This window comes from Misgurnus anguillicaudatus, chromosome 3 (assembly GCF_027580225.2).
Source record: "Misgurnus anguillicaudatus chromosome 3, ASM2758022v2, whole genome shotgun sequence".
Classification (NCBI taxonomy): domain Eukaryota; kingdom Metazoa; phylum Chordata; class Actinopteri; order Cypriniformes; family Cobitidae; genus Misgurnus; species Misgurnus anguillicaudatus.
This window is the reverse complement of record NC_073339.2, coordinates 1206615-1223161: the sequence shown is the minus strand read 5'-3', so window position 1 is coordinate 1223161 and position 16547 is coordinate 1206615. Positions and strand designations below refer to the sequence as shown.

The window sequence follows — 16547 nt, the reverse complement described above, 5'->3', positions numbered from 1 at the left end:
TATATATAAAATATCATCGTTTATATGGTGCTTTCAATTGAGAGATGGTTGTCCCAAACCCTAAGGTCTGAATTTCACCATAGGAAAAAAAAATATGAAATAATTTTTTAAATTTTTTTTATCATTCTTTTAAGAAGTATCATTTTGAATACTTTTGTTAATTAAAACCAAAAATATATTTATTGGATATTTTCAGTGAAAATCATGTAAAATCATGTAAAAAAAAACACTGTCCCGCATTTTCACGTCACTACCGAAACATTGCATAGTTTGGTCAATAATATAATACTGCTTTAAGCCACTCCCCTTCATTTTGAACCAGAAACTTTGTCTGTGCCTCTCTTTCTTGTGATGACATGGTGATTAGATCAGTCTCATGGTTTTGAAGTAAATGTGATCAAAAGTTTGGAAATCAGTGTGTGACATTTATGAATGTCACTACCGATCACACATTTTCAATGATTAATTCAGTTTTTTTTATTTTTTCTACTGGTCATTTAGGTTTTACTCATGTTTCAATGTCGAGAACTGTGCTAGCTAACTACGTACTGATTAGCATCTAAGCAGTAGGATCAAAGTTAGCTTAAATCGTCACTACCGAAACAGTCACAACCGAAACATTTGTTGACGTTTCGGTTGTGACGTGATTGTTTCGGTAGTGACAAAATGACACTTATTTCTTTATTTTAATTAATAAATAGAAAGTTTCAACTGCACATATATTCTTTTTCAGTACAAATAATTTGTCAGTCATATTTCTGTAATGTTGTACGTGATTTGACTAGGACTACAAACTAAGATAAAATGAACTAGGCCAGATTAATTTAATTAATTCATACAGTAGTAGCTTGACTCATTATTGATATAAATGAAGGCTATATGATTCTACCTCTGGTCTCTAGGAAAACTGTCTGCGCTAATTTAGCGGAACTTTGACTGATTGCTTTATATAAATGACATAACAGATAGCACTTATCAGTATCATTGTAAATTGACATGTCATTGATAAGTGTAGACATGGCAGGCTCACACTAATAATGTAAATGTAAATATCTTTGGTTAATTTGTAGAGATGGCTACAGAGAGAGAGGAATCACCAACATGCATAGACGGAAAGATGAAAGTAGAGCGGACAGACTGAGAGAGCCTATTTTCTTGAGCCGATACTTCTTTTGCTCACTCAGTTTACTTGTAAAATATGGCATCATCGTGTCATTTTTATAAGTCTCAATTTAAAAAAGTAACATTAATTGAACTTAAAAAACTATATTTCTGTCTGTAAATAATGCCGGAAAAACTCGGTGAACACAGCAGCCACAAATCGGCCAATGCAAATACACATAAAACTCGAAAAAATCGGCCGATATATCGGTCTATCACTAGTTCTTTTATATGAAAATTGATTCAACCTACCTCAAATCAAATAAAAAATTAAGTTTACTTCAAACTCAAAAAAGTCAAACTCAGCAACAAGAGAATAAGTTAAGAAGGTTTAGAGAAGTTTGAATGTGTAATGGAAAAACAGGCACACATGTGTACACCAACATTACAGATGGACATGGGTGCACACACACCAAATTCTGTAGTTTATACTGTGGGCCTGAAGTTTTATATGGACATACATTATGTCATCTTTTTCTCAAGAGATGTGAAAATCAACACAGCATCTTGCATCCCTTCAAGGTCTGAACTATACGCCATCTCTTCAGCGTAATTTCAGTTTTTTCTGCTTTTATGTGGTGTTGCGTTAGATATTCTTTGTGCTGTATGTTTTGACTGCATAATGCCAACCATTTTTGACTAACTAATTACTTTTTTTTACACAAAATATGGAAAATCCAATATGGTCGTCACTACCGAACATTTGATGTCACGACCGAAACAAATAATGTTCTGGAAAAATAAAATAGGTTTTGTTATCAGAAAAGATGACATAATTTTATTTAGTTAGATAAAAATTTAAACTAATGAATCCTTGAATTTGAAAACTGTATCAGTGCATGTATGGCAATTACAGAGAAATATTGCCTTCAAAATGCATTTAATTTGATGAACCACTCTTATAGTTTTGTTAAAATAATATTTCTAATCAATATAACCATGACACTGTCTTTAAAAAAAATGTAAAAAATATATTTAGAAGGTTAATGTAAAGAAAATCAGAATAGGCTATTAAAAACCTAATTTTTATATCAAATGTTGTTGTGTTTCGGTAGTGACAAATTCTGGGAGAGAGAAAACATTTCGAAACTGTATAAAAACATGCTAAGAAACTAAAGTGTCCAATCAGTAGATTAGTGTTCCTTAGATGTTCTTCTATGTTTATGACTACAAAGCTTGCAGGAAAAAACACACTTTTTTCAAGAAGTTTTGAAGTGTCAATTTGCACCAATTCGGTAGAATGGCCCATAAAGGCACGGACCAGCTTTTCAGCATCTGCTAGGGTGAGTGTGGAACGGAGTTTTGCAATATTTCTGAGATGGTAGAAGGAAATCTTGCAGAGGTTTATGATGTGGGCTTCGAAGGTGAGTTGTGGGTCAAATCTTACACCAATGTTTGTGACAGTTGTGGAGAGGGGAATGACATGACCAGAGATAGTTATACCGGTTATGGGGGAGGACTGGGTCTGGTGTGAGGTGCCAGCACGAATTGCCTCAGTTTTGGAACTATTTAACTGGAGGAAGTTGAGATTCATCCACGCTTTTATTTCCTCCAGACAGGCAGTAAGTGCAGAAGACAGAGATGAAGCTGCAGAAGTGTGTGTTCCTGAGTTAACACTATAGTTATCATTATAATGTGAATGGAAAATAAGTAGGATTTACCCCCATCTAGTGGTGAAATTGTTTTTTGCATTCAAACGAGTAGTGCTCTCTAGCGCCTCGCTTTTCCAAATGCATGTTGCAACTAAGGTAGGCGTTATGTAATCACTGATCTCCTTGTCCGTTTCAGCTAGTTCACGTGTTCTGAATGAAAACTCGTTGTGGAAAAGCGTTGGTAAGCGTGCTTTTTGTCCCTCTCTGTTATTATAGTTTATTAATACGGTGGAACGACATGGAAGCCCTCTTGGACTTACCCGTTCAATGTAAGTACAGAGAAGAAATTCTTAGCTTACAAAGAAAAGTCAGATCACTGGCAGAGGTCATTTAACACCAACGAGGACATATTTATGAATACAGACTTTGATTTTGATTAATAAAATACTTAAAATCCTACTTACTGTCCCTTTAAGGGGCGGTTTCCCAGACTTATTTAAATGTTAATGTTGTCTTGACTGAAAACAACTTGCTTTGTCATATCTTAAAGGGAAACCAGGCAAGTCTGTGTAATATTTCTCTACGAGCTCCCCCTAGTGTCTGAAAGTAAATGCTTTCAAACACACTGTCGTAAAAAACGAACTGTTGTCCCTCCCCCCTCGGAACCAAGTTTATCAGCTTTTTTCAAATCCAGTTATGTTTTCCTTTTGTCAAGGGTTTTCGATGCTTCTTCCCCGGCTCTGCCATTTGCAACAATCCCTAGCCGTGTTTAGCTCGCCTGCCTCTGTGTTGTTTGCCGTAAAGTGATACTGCTTCCTGCGATATCTGAGACTTTGCGAGACTGAAGGACACCGGGTCGGATACAGCGAACTTGCAAGTGGGGTATTCTTCCTACAGACGGTAGGGGCGGGCGAGAGAGTCTTCATTCGTCCGGTAATGAGTCATTTAACCATATACCGACTTATGAAGGTGATTTATTAACATATTGGTGCAAGTGTTGTGTCTGAAGATGCACACCAGTAATGTTTATTTATAAATTATGCTGTAATAAATGACTTAAATAGTCTAATTTAACTAAGGCCTAGTCCTGGCTTCCCTGTCTGAAAAACCATCCCTAAGACTTTTGTACAGTACAGTACTGCAAAACAAACAAAACCATGCATAGTGCACAGTCTAGTGGTCATTTTATAAAACACCAAAAGAAAAACGTGTTGATTAAAATAAATAAATGTAAGAGCTGTCCAAACTGAAAATTCCTCAGTGCCTTTTGCAAAATGCACACAGGTAATGTTTTCAGTAAGGCATGCTTGTTAAAACTAGTTTTATTCTAGTATATATGTTCGGTAAACCAACCTATAATGTTATATTTATTTCATTAGGTCGTATTCATATTTTATATTTAGGTCTACTAAATAAAGAAAATCTCTTAAAATTAACTCAAATAAGCAAAACCATTAAAACTAGAAACATCACTGTTAAAATGCAATGATTTTGGAGTTGCTGAAACATGTTTAACACTGTTTTGCTCTAGACATGTTTGCTATAACAAAAACAAGAAACAAACCTCATTGTGAGGTGGGGTATTTATTGTAGGAGACTGATTGACTGCTCTAGTGTTTTATCTCTTATTGAGAAAGATATGTCTCTAACAATTCACTCTGTGCTAATGTCAGAAGAGTCCCTTCTAAACTTGCTCATCATAATGTGTTATATAATAATAAATTATAAAAAGTTTACATAATTAATCAAGAAAATTCAATTAAAAAGGAAGCCTTTAAAAGAAAATTTTTTGTTGATCCTGGATCAACGTTTTAAAAAGTTTCAAACATACCCCATCCTATCCTTAACTCAAACCCTAACCATTTTTAAACTCTCAAATTAGTGTGAAATAATAGTTTGAGGAGTATTTCTTACCACAGCTATGCAGATGACACCCAGATATACTTAGCCCTGTCACCCAATGACTACAGCCCCATTGACTCTCTCTGTAAATGCATTGATAAAATTAACTGTTGGATGCGTCAAAACTTCCTCCAGTTAAACAAAGACAAAACTGATGTCATTGTATTTGGAAATAAAGATGAAACTCTCAAGGTTAACACATACCTTGACTCTAGGGGTCTAAAGACACAAAATAAAGTCAGAAATCTTGGTGTAATTTTAGAGTCTGACCTTAATTTCAGTAGTCACGTGAAAGCGATAAGCAAATCAGCTTACTACCATCTCAGAAATATTGCCAGAATTAGCTGTTTTGTCTCAAGACAGGACTTAGAGAAACTTGTTCATGCTTTCATCACCAGCAGGGTGGATTACTGCAATGGACTTCTTACTGGGATCCCCAAAAAGATCATTAGACAGCTGCAGCTAATAAAAAACACTGCTGCAAGAATTCTGACCAGAACCAAAAAATCTGAGCACATTACTCCAGTCCTCAGGTCCTTACACTGGCTTCCTGTTACATTTAGAATAGATTTTAAAGTATAGGGCTTATTCGATCTACGTCATCAATGTTCGCGGCGGCCATATTGTTGACATAAAACTGTCAGTCTGTCAATTGACAAGCGAGGCAGCGTGGGTATTATGCATGGTATTATCGGTGTAATTTTTTTAAAACCGCGCGATGGTGTGTGGTGTAATACACGGATGTTCTAACAACAGCAAAAAGAACCCGGAATTACTTTTTATGCGATACCGACTGTCAGAAAACATGAAAGGAGACAGAGGAGTTGAACCAGCGAAGAAGAGACTCCCGAAAGGCAAAGTCTGTCACCATCATTTTACCCGAGGTAACGTTAGGGATATATGCTCACAGCAAAGTCTGTCCCCATCATTTGATCACATATGGTTAGCTGTAAGCAGTGGCTGAAACTGCTCTTTCAAATAAGCTGCCATAAATTGAGACAGTTATTAAATTAGTATTAGTAACTATATGAACATAATAATAGGTCTGGCATTGATACTAGGTAGGGAATTAAGGGCCGTTCACATAGTTTTGAAAATCGTTTTATATTAAACAGAATAGCGGAGCTCACACCAAAACTATAACGATACAGATACAATGAACGACATCATTGGGATTACTTTCTGAGCGATTTTTCCCACCTGATGAAGGATAAACCATTGATAGCATTAAAATCTATTTAAACTTCAAGTGCACGGCCACTTAAAATGACAGTGAAGCTCATTGCTGAGCTCTATAACATTAGATTACCTCCAGTTGCTGTGAAAATTGACTACATAAAGCTTTTTAATCTATTACATTAACTAACTGTTATGCCAAAAGGTAAGAGATTAAACAAACTATTAGATTCACTGTTTAGAGTTACGCGAAACGCAGCGTGTTGAGGACATCTGCAAAAGTTTTTATTACAAGCAATATTAAAGGCAAGTGATTTGCGCAAGTGCCGTGAGCGAATTAGCATAAACGTATTGTTTGGTGATGTGGACGATGATATAGTTATCGTTATAGTTATCGTTATAATGTGAATGCCGCTTCAGTGCTTGTATGATGAATGCGGATACTGTATGAACGATATAGTTATAAATATCCGGATAAGTTACGGCTGGCAATAAGGACGGATCTTTACTTAAGGCTATTGGGTCTATTTGATATTGTTCCACAATAATCAAGCTCATCTTCTCTTAATAAAGACGAGATTAAGCCATTAGGCTACTGCTCCCCTCGACTCAAATCTACGTGCGGCTAGGGGCAGGACAGATGTCATGTCAACAAGATGGCCGTGGCCAGCGACTTCCGGTGTTTGGGAATAAGCCCTATTGTTACTCATTTATAAATCACTTCATGGCTTAGGACCCAAATACATGACAGATATGCTAACTGAATATAAACCTAAAAGATTACTCAGATCATTAGGATCAGGTCAGTTAGAAATACCAAGGGTTTACTCAAAACAAGGTGCGTCAGCATTTAGTTATTATGCCACCTCTAGCTGGAATCAGCTTCCAGATGAGATCAAATGTGCTTCAACAGTAAACACTTTTAAATCTAGATTAAAAACACATCTGTTTAACTCTGCATTTACTGAATGAGCACTGTGCTGCTTCACACTGACTGCACATTTAACTCAAGTCACTTTTACTTCTGTTTTATTCTTTTTAACATTTTAAACTGTTTTATTAAAATCACATTTATTTTCTTTAATTGTTATTCTAAATTCTCATGTATCTTTGTTTTTATTGTGATTTTATTGTGTATCTATTATTTTTACATTTTCTTTTTTCTCTTTTATATATTGTTTCCTCATTTCTATGTAAAGCACTTTGAATGACCTCTGTGTATGAAATGTGCTATACAAATAAACTTGCCTTGCCTTGCCTTGCCTAAAAGCCCCTAACCCAATCCTAAAACTAAATCTAACATGCACACTAATCTTAATGCTGCAATCTGATTGGTTAATGAAAATGTTGATCCAGGACCAACTTCCAGGATCACATCTTACTTGGTGAAATCACGTTCTATATATATATATATATATATATATATATATATATATATATATATATATATATATATATATATATATATATATATATATATATTAATATATATATATATATATATATATATATATATATATATAGCAATGCGATGCTACGCGTTTGGTGTGTACGCGTAGCATACACTTTTGCACAGTACTGTATATATTTATATATGTTTATGGGGCAGTTTCAGGGAACTAAACTAAGATGTAAAATTAGTATTTGGTGTCCCTCACAGCACATATATGAAAATGCAAATGAGTTGATGAATTACAAACACTGATCACCATAATGCTGGTTTGTTGGAATTGAAACTCAATTTTGCTGTCAAATAGTTTTCTTTTCTCTCTTTCTTTCTGCACTAAATGTCAGTGTCGTGGTTGGAAAGTGCAGATTAAGGGGCGGTATTATTGTAAAAAGATCCCCTTCTGACATCACAAGAGGAGCCACAGAGAATGGTTTACCAAAACTACTGGGTTGATCTTTTTCACATTTTCTAGGTAGAAGCACCCAGGAAGCACTTAAACATGGAAAAGTCAGATTTTCATGGTATGTCTCAAAAAAAGCAAAAACTTGCAAAATAAAAATTAAGTAAACTCTACCTTTTTTGTGTGTAACCTGTTGCACGAAACTGATTTCAGTGGTTATCCGATAAGTCTAAGTTTAGTTTAAGCAAACTCTTGTTTTTCTGACTAATGAAAGTGGATTGGTTCAAAGCAGTGTTTAGTGCTATGGTAACTCGGCTAACCTGTTCTGGGGCAAGTTTTATTCTGGGTAAGAGATCGCAAACGAGAAATGTAAATCTGACATATGACACAGTTCACACTATATCACAGAATATGTGTGTGTGTGTGTGTGTGTGTGTGTGTGTGTGTGTGTGTGTGTGTGTGTGTGTGTGTGTGTGTGTGTGTGTGTGTGTGTGTGTGTGTGTGTGTGTGTGTAGATTATCTGTATGTTGATGTATGTGTGACTGTAGATTATCTGTCTGTTGATGTGGGTGTCTGTAGATTAATTGTCTGTTGATGTGTGTGTCTGTAGATTATGTCTGTTGATGTGTGCGTCTGTAGATTATGTCTGTTGATGTGTGTGTCTGTAGATTGTGTCTGTAGATGTGTGTGTCTGTAGATTATGTCTGTTGATGTGTGCGTCTGAAGGTTATGTCTGTTGATGTGTGTGTCTGTAGATTGTGTCTGTAGATATGTGTGTCTGTAGATTGTGTCTGTAGATGTGTGTGGCTGTAGATTATGTCTGTTGATGTGTGTGTCTGTAGATGATGTCTGTTGATGTGTGTGTCTGTAGATTATGTCTGTTGATGTGTGTGTCTGTAGATTTTCTGTCTGTTGATGCGTGTATGTAGATTGTCTGTTGATGTATGTGTCTGTAGATTATCTGTCTGTTGATGTGTGTGTGTAGATTATCTGTCTGTTGATGTATGTGTGACTGTAGATTATCTGTCTGTTGATATGTGTGTGTAGATTAATTGTCTGTTGATGTATGTGTGACTGTAGATTATCTGTCTGTTGATGTGGGTGTCTGTAGATTAATTGTCTGTTGATGTGGGTGTCTGTAGATTATGTCTGTTGATGTGTGTGTCTGTGTCACAGGAGTGACGATCTTTTGGGCGGAACCAAAAGTTGGGAAAGTTTGGTTCCGCCCGGATGTTTCCGCCCGGACCGGGAAGAGAAAACACCGGACATCCGGTAGCACCGCGAGGGCTGTAATCAGCCAAACTACGGACAGCTGTGAGTAATTAACAAGAACGCCGGGTGATTGGACGAAGGCAACACCCGGGCGAATACTTAAGAGCAGTTAAATCACAGTTTGTGTTGTTGTTATGACCAGTGTTGGTGTGTGCTGTAGCACTGAGTTAAACTCACCGGGTACGCCAGTCGGATTATTGGACTTGCTCTCTCTCTCTTTGTGCATCGTGGGATTTTGGCTGATGCAGATATTGAAGACCTTACGGGTTGGAAAGTAAGTGGAGATTGACCTTGTATAAATGAAGTGAAGGAAGAAGGAACGTGCTATCGTGAGTACCCATCTGTGTAGCTGGAATTATCGTAAGGAGAAGTCAACCTAAGGAAGCGTGAGATAACAGAAGCACCGCAGTTGTGAGTAAACGAACTCATTCATTGAATGTACCTTGCATGTATTTGACCTGGACAGCTTTTAAGTGCTTTCCAGCGAGAGTGAGTGGCCCTGCCCCTGGAGTCAGCGTGGTGGGTGAGCCACAGGATCTTTGTGTGAGACAGCCACAGTGACGGAAAACAACTGCTAGGCCGTGTTACCATCTCCACATTCTTGCCCAGAGCGAGGCGAAGGAAGACGGGCGTCTATTGTGTGCACTGAGCGTGGTGGGTGAGTCTTGGATGTAGAAATTTCACTTTGAAGTGGTGCTGTGTATATTGCAGTGAGATTGCTGTGTCGTGTCAGACGTACCCCGCCTCCAGTCACTCGCTAGGGGCGCTGAAGAGGAAAACGGATTCTAGAATAACCCTGTGTATGATTATGCTGTGAGTGTGTTTCAGCCTTAGAAATTACGGAGTAGTTCCTGAAGTATTTTCGTAGCCGGACGCTTGGCGGACTTGTGTTAGGAGTGGCGGTGAAGATCTGTACGACTGGCGGTGTGAGTATTACCAGTTTCATTGCTACTTTACCTGTGTGCTGTTTATCATCACAGAGTCAGAGGCGAAGGAGATCCGCTGCCCCGAGGTCTCTACAAAGGGGCGCCCCGGTCCGGTTGTCGATTGCCAACGGGCGTCGAGAAAAGGGCAGCGCTCGACCCGGGTGTGACGGCGTGACACTTCCGCCCCTCTGTTGAATCAACGAGTCAGCCAAGAGGGTTTGGTCCCCGGCGCTATCTTGGAAACCGGTCGATGCAGTACGCCTAGCCGTTATCGTAAGTCCGCCACCCCGAGAAGTATATCCTGTTCAGCCTGTCCATCAACAGGGAAGAAAGCTGTCGTCTGCGGAGGAAGAGAGAGAGAACAAGCGTGAGCTCTAAGGAGACCCGTTGTGAAGGAGAACCAGACGTACCAGAAGCTGTAATCAGCGACGAGGTGAGAGAACTAACCGAGAACGATTCACTGTGCCTTTGTGTCCCAGCTGTTGTCTGTGGAGGAAGAGAGAGAGAACCAGTGTGAGCTCTAAGGAGACCCGTTGTGAAGGAGAACCATACGTACCAGAAGCTGTAATCAGCGACGAGGTGAGAGAACTAACTGAGAACGATTCACTGTGCCTTTATGTCCCAGCTGTCGTCTGTGGAGGAAGAGAGAGAGAACCAGCGTGAGCTCTAAGGAGACCCGTTGTGAAGGAGAACCATACGTACCAGAAGCTGTAATCAGCGACGAGGTGAGAGAACTAACTGAGAACGATTCACTGTGCCTTTGTGTACCAGCTGTTGTCTGTGGAGTATGAGTGAGTCAACCAGCGTGAGCTCTAAGGAGACCCGTTGTGAAGGAGAACCATACGTACCAGAAGCTGTAATCAGCGACGAGGTGAGAGAACTAACTGAAAACGATTCACTGTGCCTTTATGTCCCAGCTGTCGTCTGTGGAGGAAAAGAGAGAGAACAAGCGTGAGCTCTAAGGAGACCAGCTGTGAAAGAGAACTATACGTGCCAGGAGTTGTAGTCAGCGACGAGGTGAGAGAACAAATTGGAGTTGATTCACTGTGCTTTTGTGTCCCAGCTGTTGTCTGTGGGAGAAGAGAGAGAACAAGTGTGAGCACTAAAGTAACGAGTCGAGGAGGAAAATTTATACTTACCCAGCAGCTGTAGTCGGTGGAGAGGTGAGGAGACTCTCGCGAGAACGATCCACTGTGTCTTCATGCCCCAGCTGTAGCCTGTGGAGAGAAAGGGAAAACAGGAAGGGAGAGTGAGTCGACAACCAAGGAGCTGCGTGGGAAGACGGCGGAGTGCCGCGAACTACACGCAGGTACACGGACAGGAAACAGTACATGCCCATACTCATTGTGATTTTATTCTGCCTCCAGGAAGGAAGAGGAGCGCGCCACGGGCAGAGGGAACCAGAGGCGGGAGCCCGTTCCCCGACGTAAACCCCCCCCCCCCCTGGAGGACAGATCCTGATCTTAGTTTTAATTCCCCCTTTCCCCAAGTCCCCGTATATTTTAAATATTTAAATAAATAAAGAATATTTTTTATACTTACCTGTACTCGTTGTTGTCTGGTCATTGGGTTGGTTTTGGGGACCTCCTCGAGGTGGAAGTTAGAAGGGGCGTGGCTTAACCACTAGCGGCCAGCCCCTGGCTTGTGACATCTGTAGATTATGTCTGTTGATGTGTGTGTCTGTAGATTTTCTGTCTGTTGATGCGTGTATGTAGATTGTCTGTTGATGTATGTGTCTGTAGATTATCTGTCTGTTGATGTGTGTGTGTAGATTATCTGTCTGTTGATGTATGTGTGACTGTAGATTATCTGTCTGTTGATATGTGTGTGTAGATTAATTGTCTGTTGATGTATGTGTGACTGTAGATTATCTGTCTGTTGATGTGGGTGTCTGTAGATTAATTGTCTGTTGATGTGGGTGTCTGTAGATTATGTCTGTTGATGTGTGTGTCTGTAGATTGTGTCTGTTGATGTGTGTGTCTGTAGATTGTGTCTGTTGATGTGTGTGTCTGTAGATTATGTCTGTTGATGTGTGTGTGTCTGTAGATTTTCTGTCTGTTGATGCGTGTCTGTAGATTGTCTGTTGATGTGTGTGTGTGTAGATTATCTGTCTGTTGATGTGTGTGTGTAGATTATCTGTCTGTTGATGTATGTGTGACTGTAGATTATGTCTGTTGATGTGTGTGTGTGTGTGTGTGTGTGTGTGTGTGTGTGTGAGTGTGTGTGTGTGTGTGTGTGTGTGTGTGTGTGTGTGCGTGCGTGCGTGCGTGCGTGCGTGCGTGCGTGCGTGCGTGCGTGTGTGTGTGTGTGTGTGTGTGTGTGTGTGTGTGTGTGTGTGTGTGTATTATTTGTCTGTTGATCTGTGTGTGTAGATTATCTGTCTGTTGATGTATGTGTGACTGTAAATTATGTCTGTTGATGTGTGTGTGTGAGTGTGTGAGTGTGTGTGTGTGTGGTGTGTGTGTGTGTGTGTGTGTATTATTTGTCTGTTGATCTGTGTGTGCCTAAAGATCATCTGTCTGCTGATGTTTGTGACTTTAAATTGTATGTCTGTTTTTGTGTTTGTGTCTGTAGATTATCAGGTTGTATGGTGACAGATGTAGGTTGTTGTTATTTGGCTTTAGCTCTGAGTTCAAACCCATCATCACATCTGAGAGAGCTGGATCTGAGCTACAATCACCCACAACACTCAGGACTGCAGATGCTCAAAGTAAGTCTTATAAACTGTGCTCTCGAAAAACTCAAGTATGTGTGATAGTGTGTGTAATATAAAAATACATCCTAGCTTCTTTATAAATAATAAAGATTACATGTTTCATTTTTTTCTGAAAAGATAAAAATATGTTTGTAATGAAATGTATTTGTTTGTCTAGTTTGGACCATGGAGAACACTTCAGGGTCACACCAGGACTGAGAAAATGTTTGTCTTTCTGTCATTTACTCACATTCTCCCTCGCATTTAACCACATTATAAAAGTATCATTGATCATTGTTTAATCTCTTCTCTTGTATTCAGATTTCTGTGATCTCACACTGGATCCGTTACAGAAAACATCTTCTGATGCACAACCTTGGACACATCATCAGTGTTGTTTCCTGGACTCACAGGGTGTTTCGGGTCTTGCAACAGACACCCTCCTCCAGGCGACCCGACCGAGGCTGATCAAACCCCGGTCTGTGTCCAAGTGGCATGCTACCGCCCCCACCGTTCTCCCCTCTTCAACCAGAGCCATCTGGATGCTTTCTCTGCTGCCTCCACATTATTACTTATGGCTCTTCTTCGGTTGGCGCCTGTTATGCCCAGTGTACCATATGCCTTATTCAGGGTGTGGCTGGCAAATCCCCTACTGCCTACTTCCACTGGCATACACCTGGTCCTCCACCCATTCGTCCGACACTGCTCCACCAGCTCCTGGGGCCTCATTTATCAAGCGTGCGTACGCACAGAAGTGTGCGTAAAGTGTGCGTAGGAACAGTTTTACGCAAAGTGTGGAATTTATCAAATTGCACTTATACTTAGAAATGTGTGTAAATATACGCACACCTCGGAGTATGCGTACGCAGAGCATCTAGTGGTAGAATAGCGATACTACACAGGACCCTGTTCCTGTGAGTATAAAGAAGTGTCTATTTATTATCCACAAGCAGGTGTTAAAAATGATTAATGTCAGTATGGTAACAGCAAATAAGTTTAATGATTTATTTGTGATATGTATCTGTATCTGTGAAAGCACATGTGATTTGTATTAATGAAGTCTCCGTCAAATGCTTGACACAGTGCAATGGCTTATCTTGCGTTATTGGAAGACTTGGCAAATAATCCATTCCGCCGGTAGCGCGTTTTCAAAGATCGCGCCAATGACGCTGGTTATATATGCTGCTGTCCAAGGTGGAAAGTTGTCTGTCCTCCTCCAGTTGCACTCGTTTCACGTCGGTGTGCTGTGACGCGTTTTTTTTTTTTTTGGCTGATAATTTAATGTCTAACGACTTTTTTATTTCTAAAAGTGTTCTCATACCCAACGGAATTAAACTCAATGGTAACATGTTCCCATGCAGATTTGTTTTCTTTTGTTAGTCATTCCTCCCATACTAAGTGAACCAAACAGGATGTGTTTATTAGGATTTAACCTCATCCACCAGTAACTCAATTTCTGCGTCTGTAAGTTTCTCTTTTATGCTCTCTTTGCCATTATTGCGACGAAGGAAAAAGCACAACCACGTGACTTATAACGGGAGGTGTTGTCACCATATATGGTTCATTGGAGGCGTTTCGAAATGCAAATGAACATGAACGTGCACGAGCATGGTGCTTAAGAACAAGTGGGATTTATCATCAAGGATTACTTACTGATGTGCGTACGAACCACGTGCGCACGTTTGATAAATCCCGATTTTTTTTGTACTTAGGCACATTCTAAATTTCATTCGTAGGTACAAATATAGAACATTTTCTACGCAATGTTGATAAATGAGGCCCAAGATATTTTTCCCTCTTTCTCTCCTGAGGCTCCTCCATCCTCTCCTCCCAGGGGACTGTTAGCTCTAGCAAGATTAGTTGTCTGGTGGCCTCAGAGACCAAGATGATGTCAGGTCTCAGTGTGGACTGAGTGATGTGTGCTGGTATCCTCAGTTGCCTCTCTAGGTCAACTGTCATTGCCCAGTCTCGGGCCGAGCAGCTCTTAGATGTTCCCTTTGGCCTTTGTCCTTCCTTGATGAAGTGGATAGCCTTGGCTGTGGCTTGACGGTATCGGCTGTCTTTGATCCCTTTGCTGATTGCCTCAGCAATGGTTTTAAGGACCTGATCGTGTCTCCATCGATACCGGCCTTCGCCTAGTGCCTTGGAGCAGCTGCTCAAGATGTGTTCTAGTGTCCCTGGCTTGGAACACAGCGTGCATGCAGGTGTCTCTACTCTGCCCCTTGTGTACAAGTTAGATGGGCTGGGAAGAACGTCGTAAACCCCTTGGATCAAGAACCTGATTCTCTGGGGATTCCACGTCCAGATGTCCTTCCAAGTGACATTCCGCTCCATCGCCTGCTCCCACTTCATCCAGGCACCTTGCTGCCGCATGGCCACTGCTTTGCTTGTTCTCTCCTCCTCCACTGAAGCACGCACCTCCTCCTGCACCAGCCTCTGCCTCTCCCTCCCGCTGGCCAAGTCGTACCGGGTTGCTGTTAGGCTTCCAAGTCCGGCTCTGCCTTGCGCTACTGTCCCAAGGATGGCCTTGTGCTTCAGCCGAGTTTCAGCTTGTTGGACTGCCTCTGCTGCCCTCCACTTTCTCCCTGTCCTGACGACAATCCCTGCCCCGGACACTTTCGCATCTCTGGATCCAGAGTACTGCAGATGGTCCCGTGCCCGTGTCACAATGAACTCCTCCCTCACTGAGCTTAAAGGCAGTCTGAGCTTGTTGGTGTTCCCATACAGAGCGATGTTGCTTAGGCTGCGTGGCAGTCCCAGCCATCTGCGTAGATAGCTGCTCACCTTTCGCTCTAAACCTTCAACCACCGTCATGGGGACCTCATAGATGAGCAGGGGCCAGAGGAGTCTTGGTAGGATTCCATGCTGGTAGACCCAAGCCTTGAATCTTCCAGGGAGCCCTGATCTGTCCACGGCTCTCAACCAGTCCTCCATGGAAGTGCTGGTTTCCCTGATGGAGTCTCTATCGTTGAGGCTGCAGTTAAAGGCCTTCCCGAGGCTCTTCACTGGTTTCTCAGTGACTGACGGGATTTGATGTTCTCCCAACCTGAAGCGGAACTTATCAGTGACTCTCCCCTTCTTTAGCACCAAGGACCTGGATTTTGCTGGTTTGAAGCTCATGCGTGCCCATACCATGAGCCTCTCCAACCCTCTGAGAATCCATCTTGCTCCTGGCACCGCTGTTGTTGTCACTGTGAGGTCGTCCATGAAGGCTCTAATGGGAGGTTGCCTTACTCCGGACTTGCTGAGGGGACCTCTGCACTCTGTCTCGGCTGCCTTGACCATCATGTTCATTGCCAACGCAAAGAGAGTCACTGAGATGGTACAACCAGTGATTATCCCTACCTCAAGCTGGTGCCAATCTGATGTTAACTGGCCAGAGGAGACCCTCAAGCTGAACTTGCTGTAATAGTCCAGGATGAGGCCTTTAACCTTCTGAGGGACGTGGTGTTTCTCCAGTGCGACCTCCACCAGCGTGTGGGGTATTGAGCCATATGCATTGGTGAGATCTAGCCACAGCACAGCCAGGTCCCCCTTGCCTTCTCTTGCTTCCCTGATGAGCTGGGTTACCACCCCTGTGTGTTCCAGGCACCCTGGGACTCCCGGAATACCTCCTTTCTGTACAGACGTGTCGATGTATTTATTGCTCAACAGGAAGTTGGAGAGTCTCTTGGCCACAATGCTGAAGAATATTTTACTCTCCACGCTGAGCAAGGAGATGACACGAAACTGGTCGATGTTCTCAGACTTCTCTTCTTTTGGAATGTACACTCCCTCAGCATACCTCCATGGCTGGGCAATCTTGCCTCTTCTCCAGATGACCTTCAGGGCCTTCCAGAGTCTGTGTAGAAGCTTTGGGCAGTTCTTGTATACCTTGTAAGGCACTCCGCTTGGGCCTGGTGCTGAGCTTGACCTTGCTCTCCTCACCACTTCCTCCACTTCACTCTGGCAGGGCTCCTTCAGGTTGAACTCT

At 41.5% G+C, this 16547-nt stretch overlaps 3 protein-coding genes across 3 annotated transcripts in view; 2 read left to right on the top strand and 1 right to left on the bottom strand.

Moving 5' to 3' along the window:
* The window catches only part of LOC129445366 (basement membrane-specific heparan sulfate proteoglycan core protein), a 193769-nt gene that overhangs the window by 48581 nt on the left and 128641 nt on the right, over nt 1-16547 (bottom strand). The gene's annotated exons all lie outside the window — the stretch shown is intronic.
* The window catches only part of LOC129445300 (uncharacterized), a 48313-nt gene that overhangs the window by 20424 nt on the left and 11342 nt on the right, over nt 1-16547 (top strand). Inside the window, 7 exon segments of the mRNA XM_073860046.1 lie at nt 11090-11188; nt 12454-12461; nt 14880-15342; nt 15469-15571; nt 15659-15979; nt 16034-16139; nt 16229-16413. Coding sequence (XP_073716147.1) covers nt 11090-11188; nt 12454-12461; nt 14880-15342; nt 15469-15571; nt 15659-15979; nt 16034-16139; nt 16229-16413 — 1285 coding nt within the window.
* Nucleotides 12460-13710, top strand: LOC141363569 (uncharacterized). Its single transcript, XM_073866466.1, has 3 exons — nt 12460-12624; nt 12753-12799; nt 12896-13710. The coding sequence occupies exons 1-3, from the start codon at nt 12467-12469 to the stop codon at nt 13336-13338; spliced, it is 648 nt and encodes a 215-aa protein (XP_073722567.1). The 5' UTR covers nt 12460-12466; the 3' UTR covers nt 13339-13710.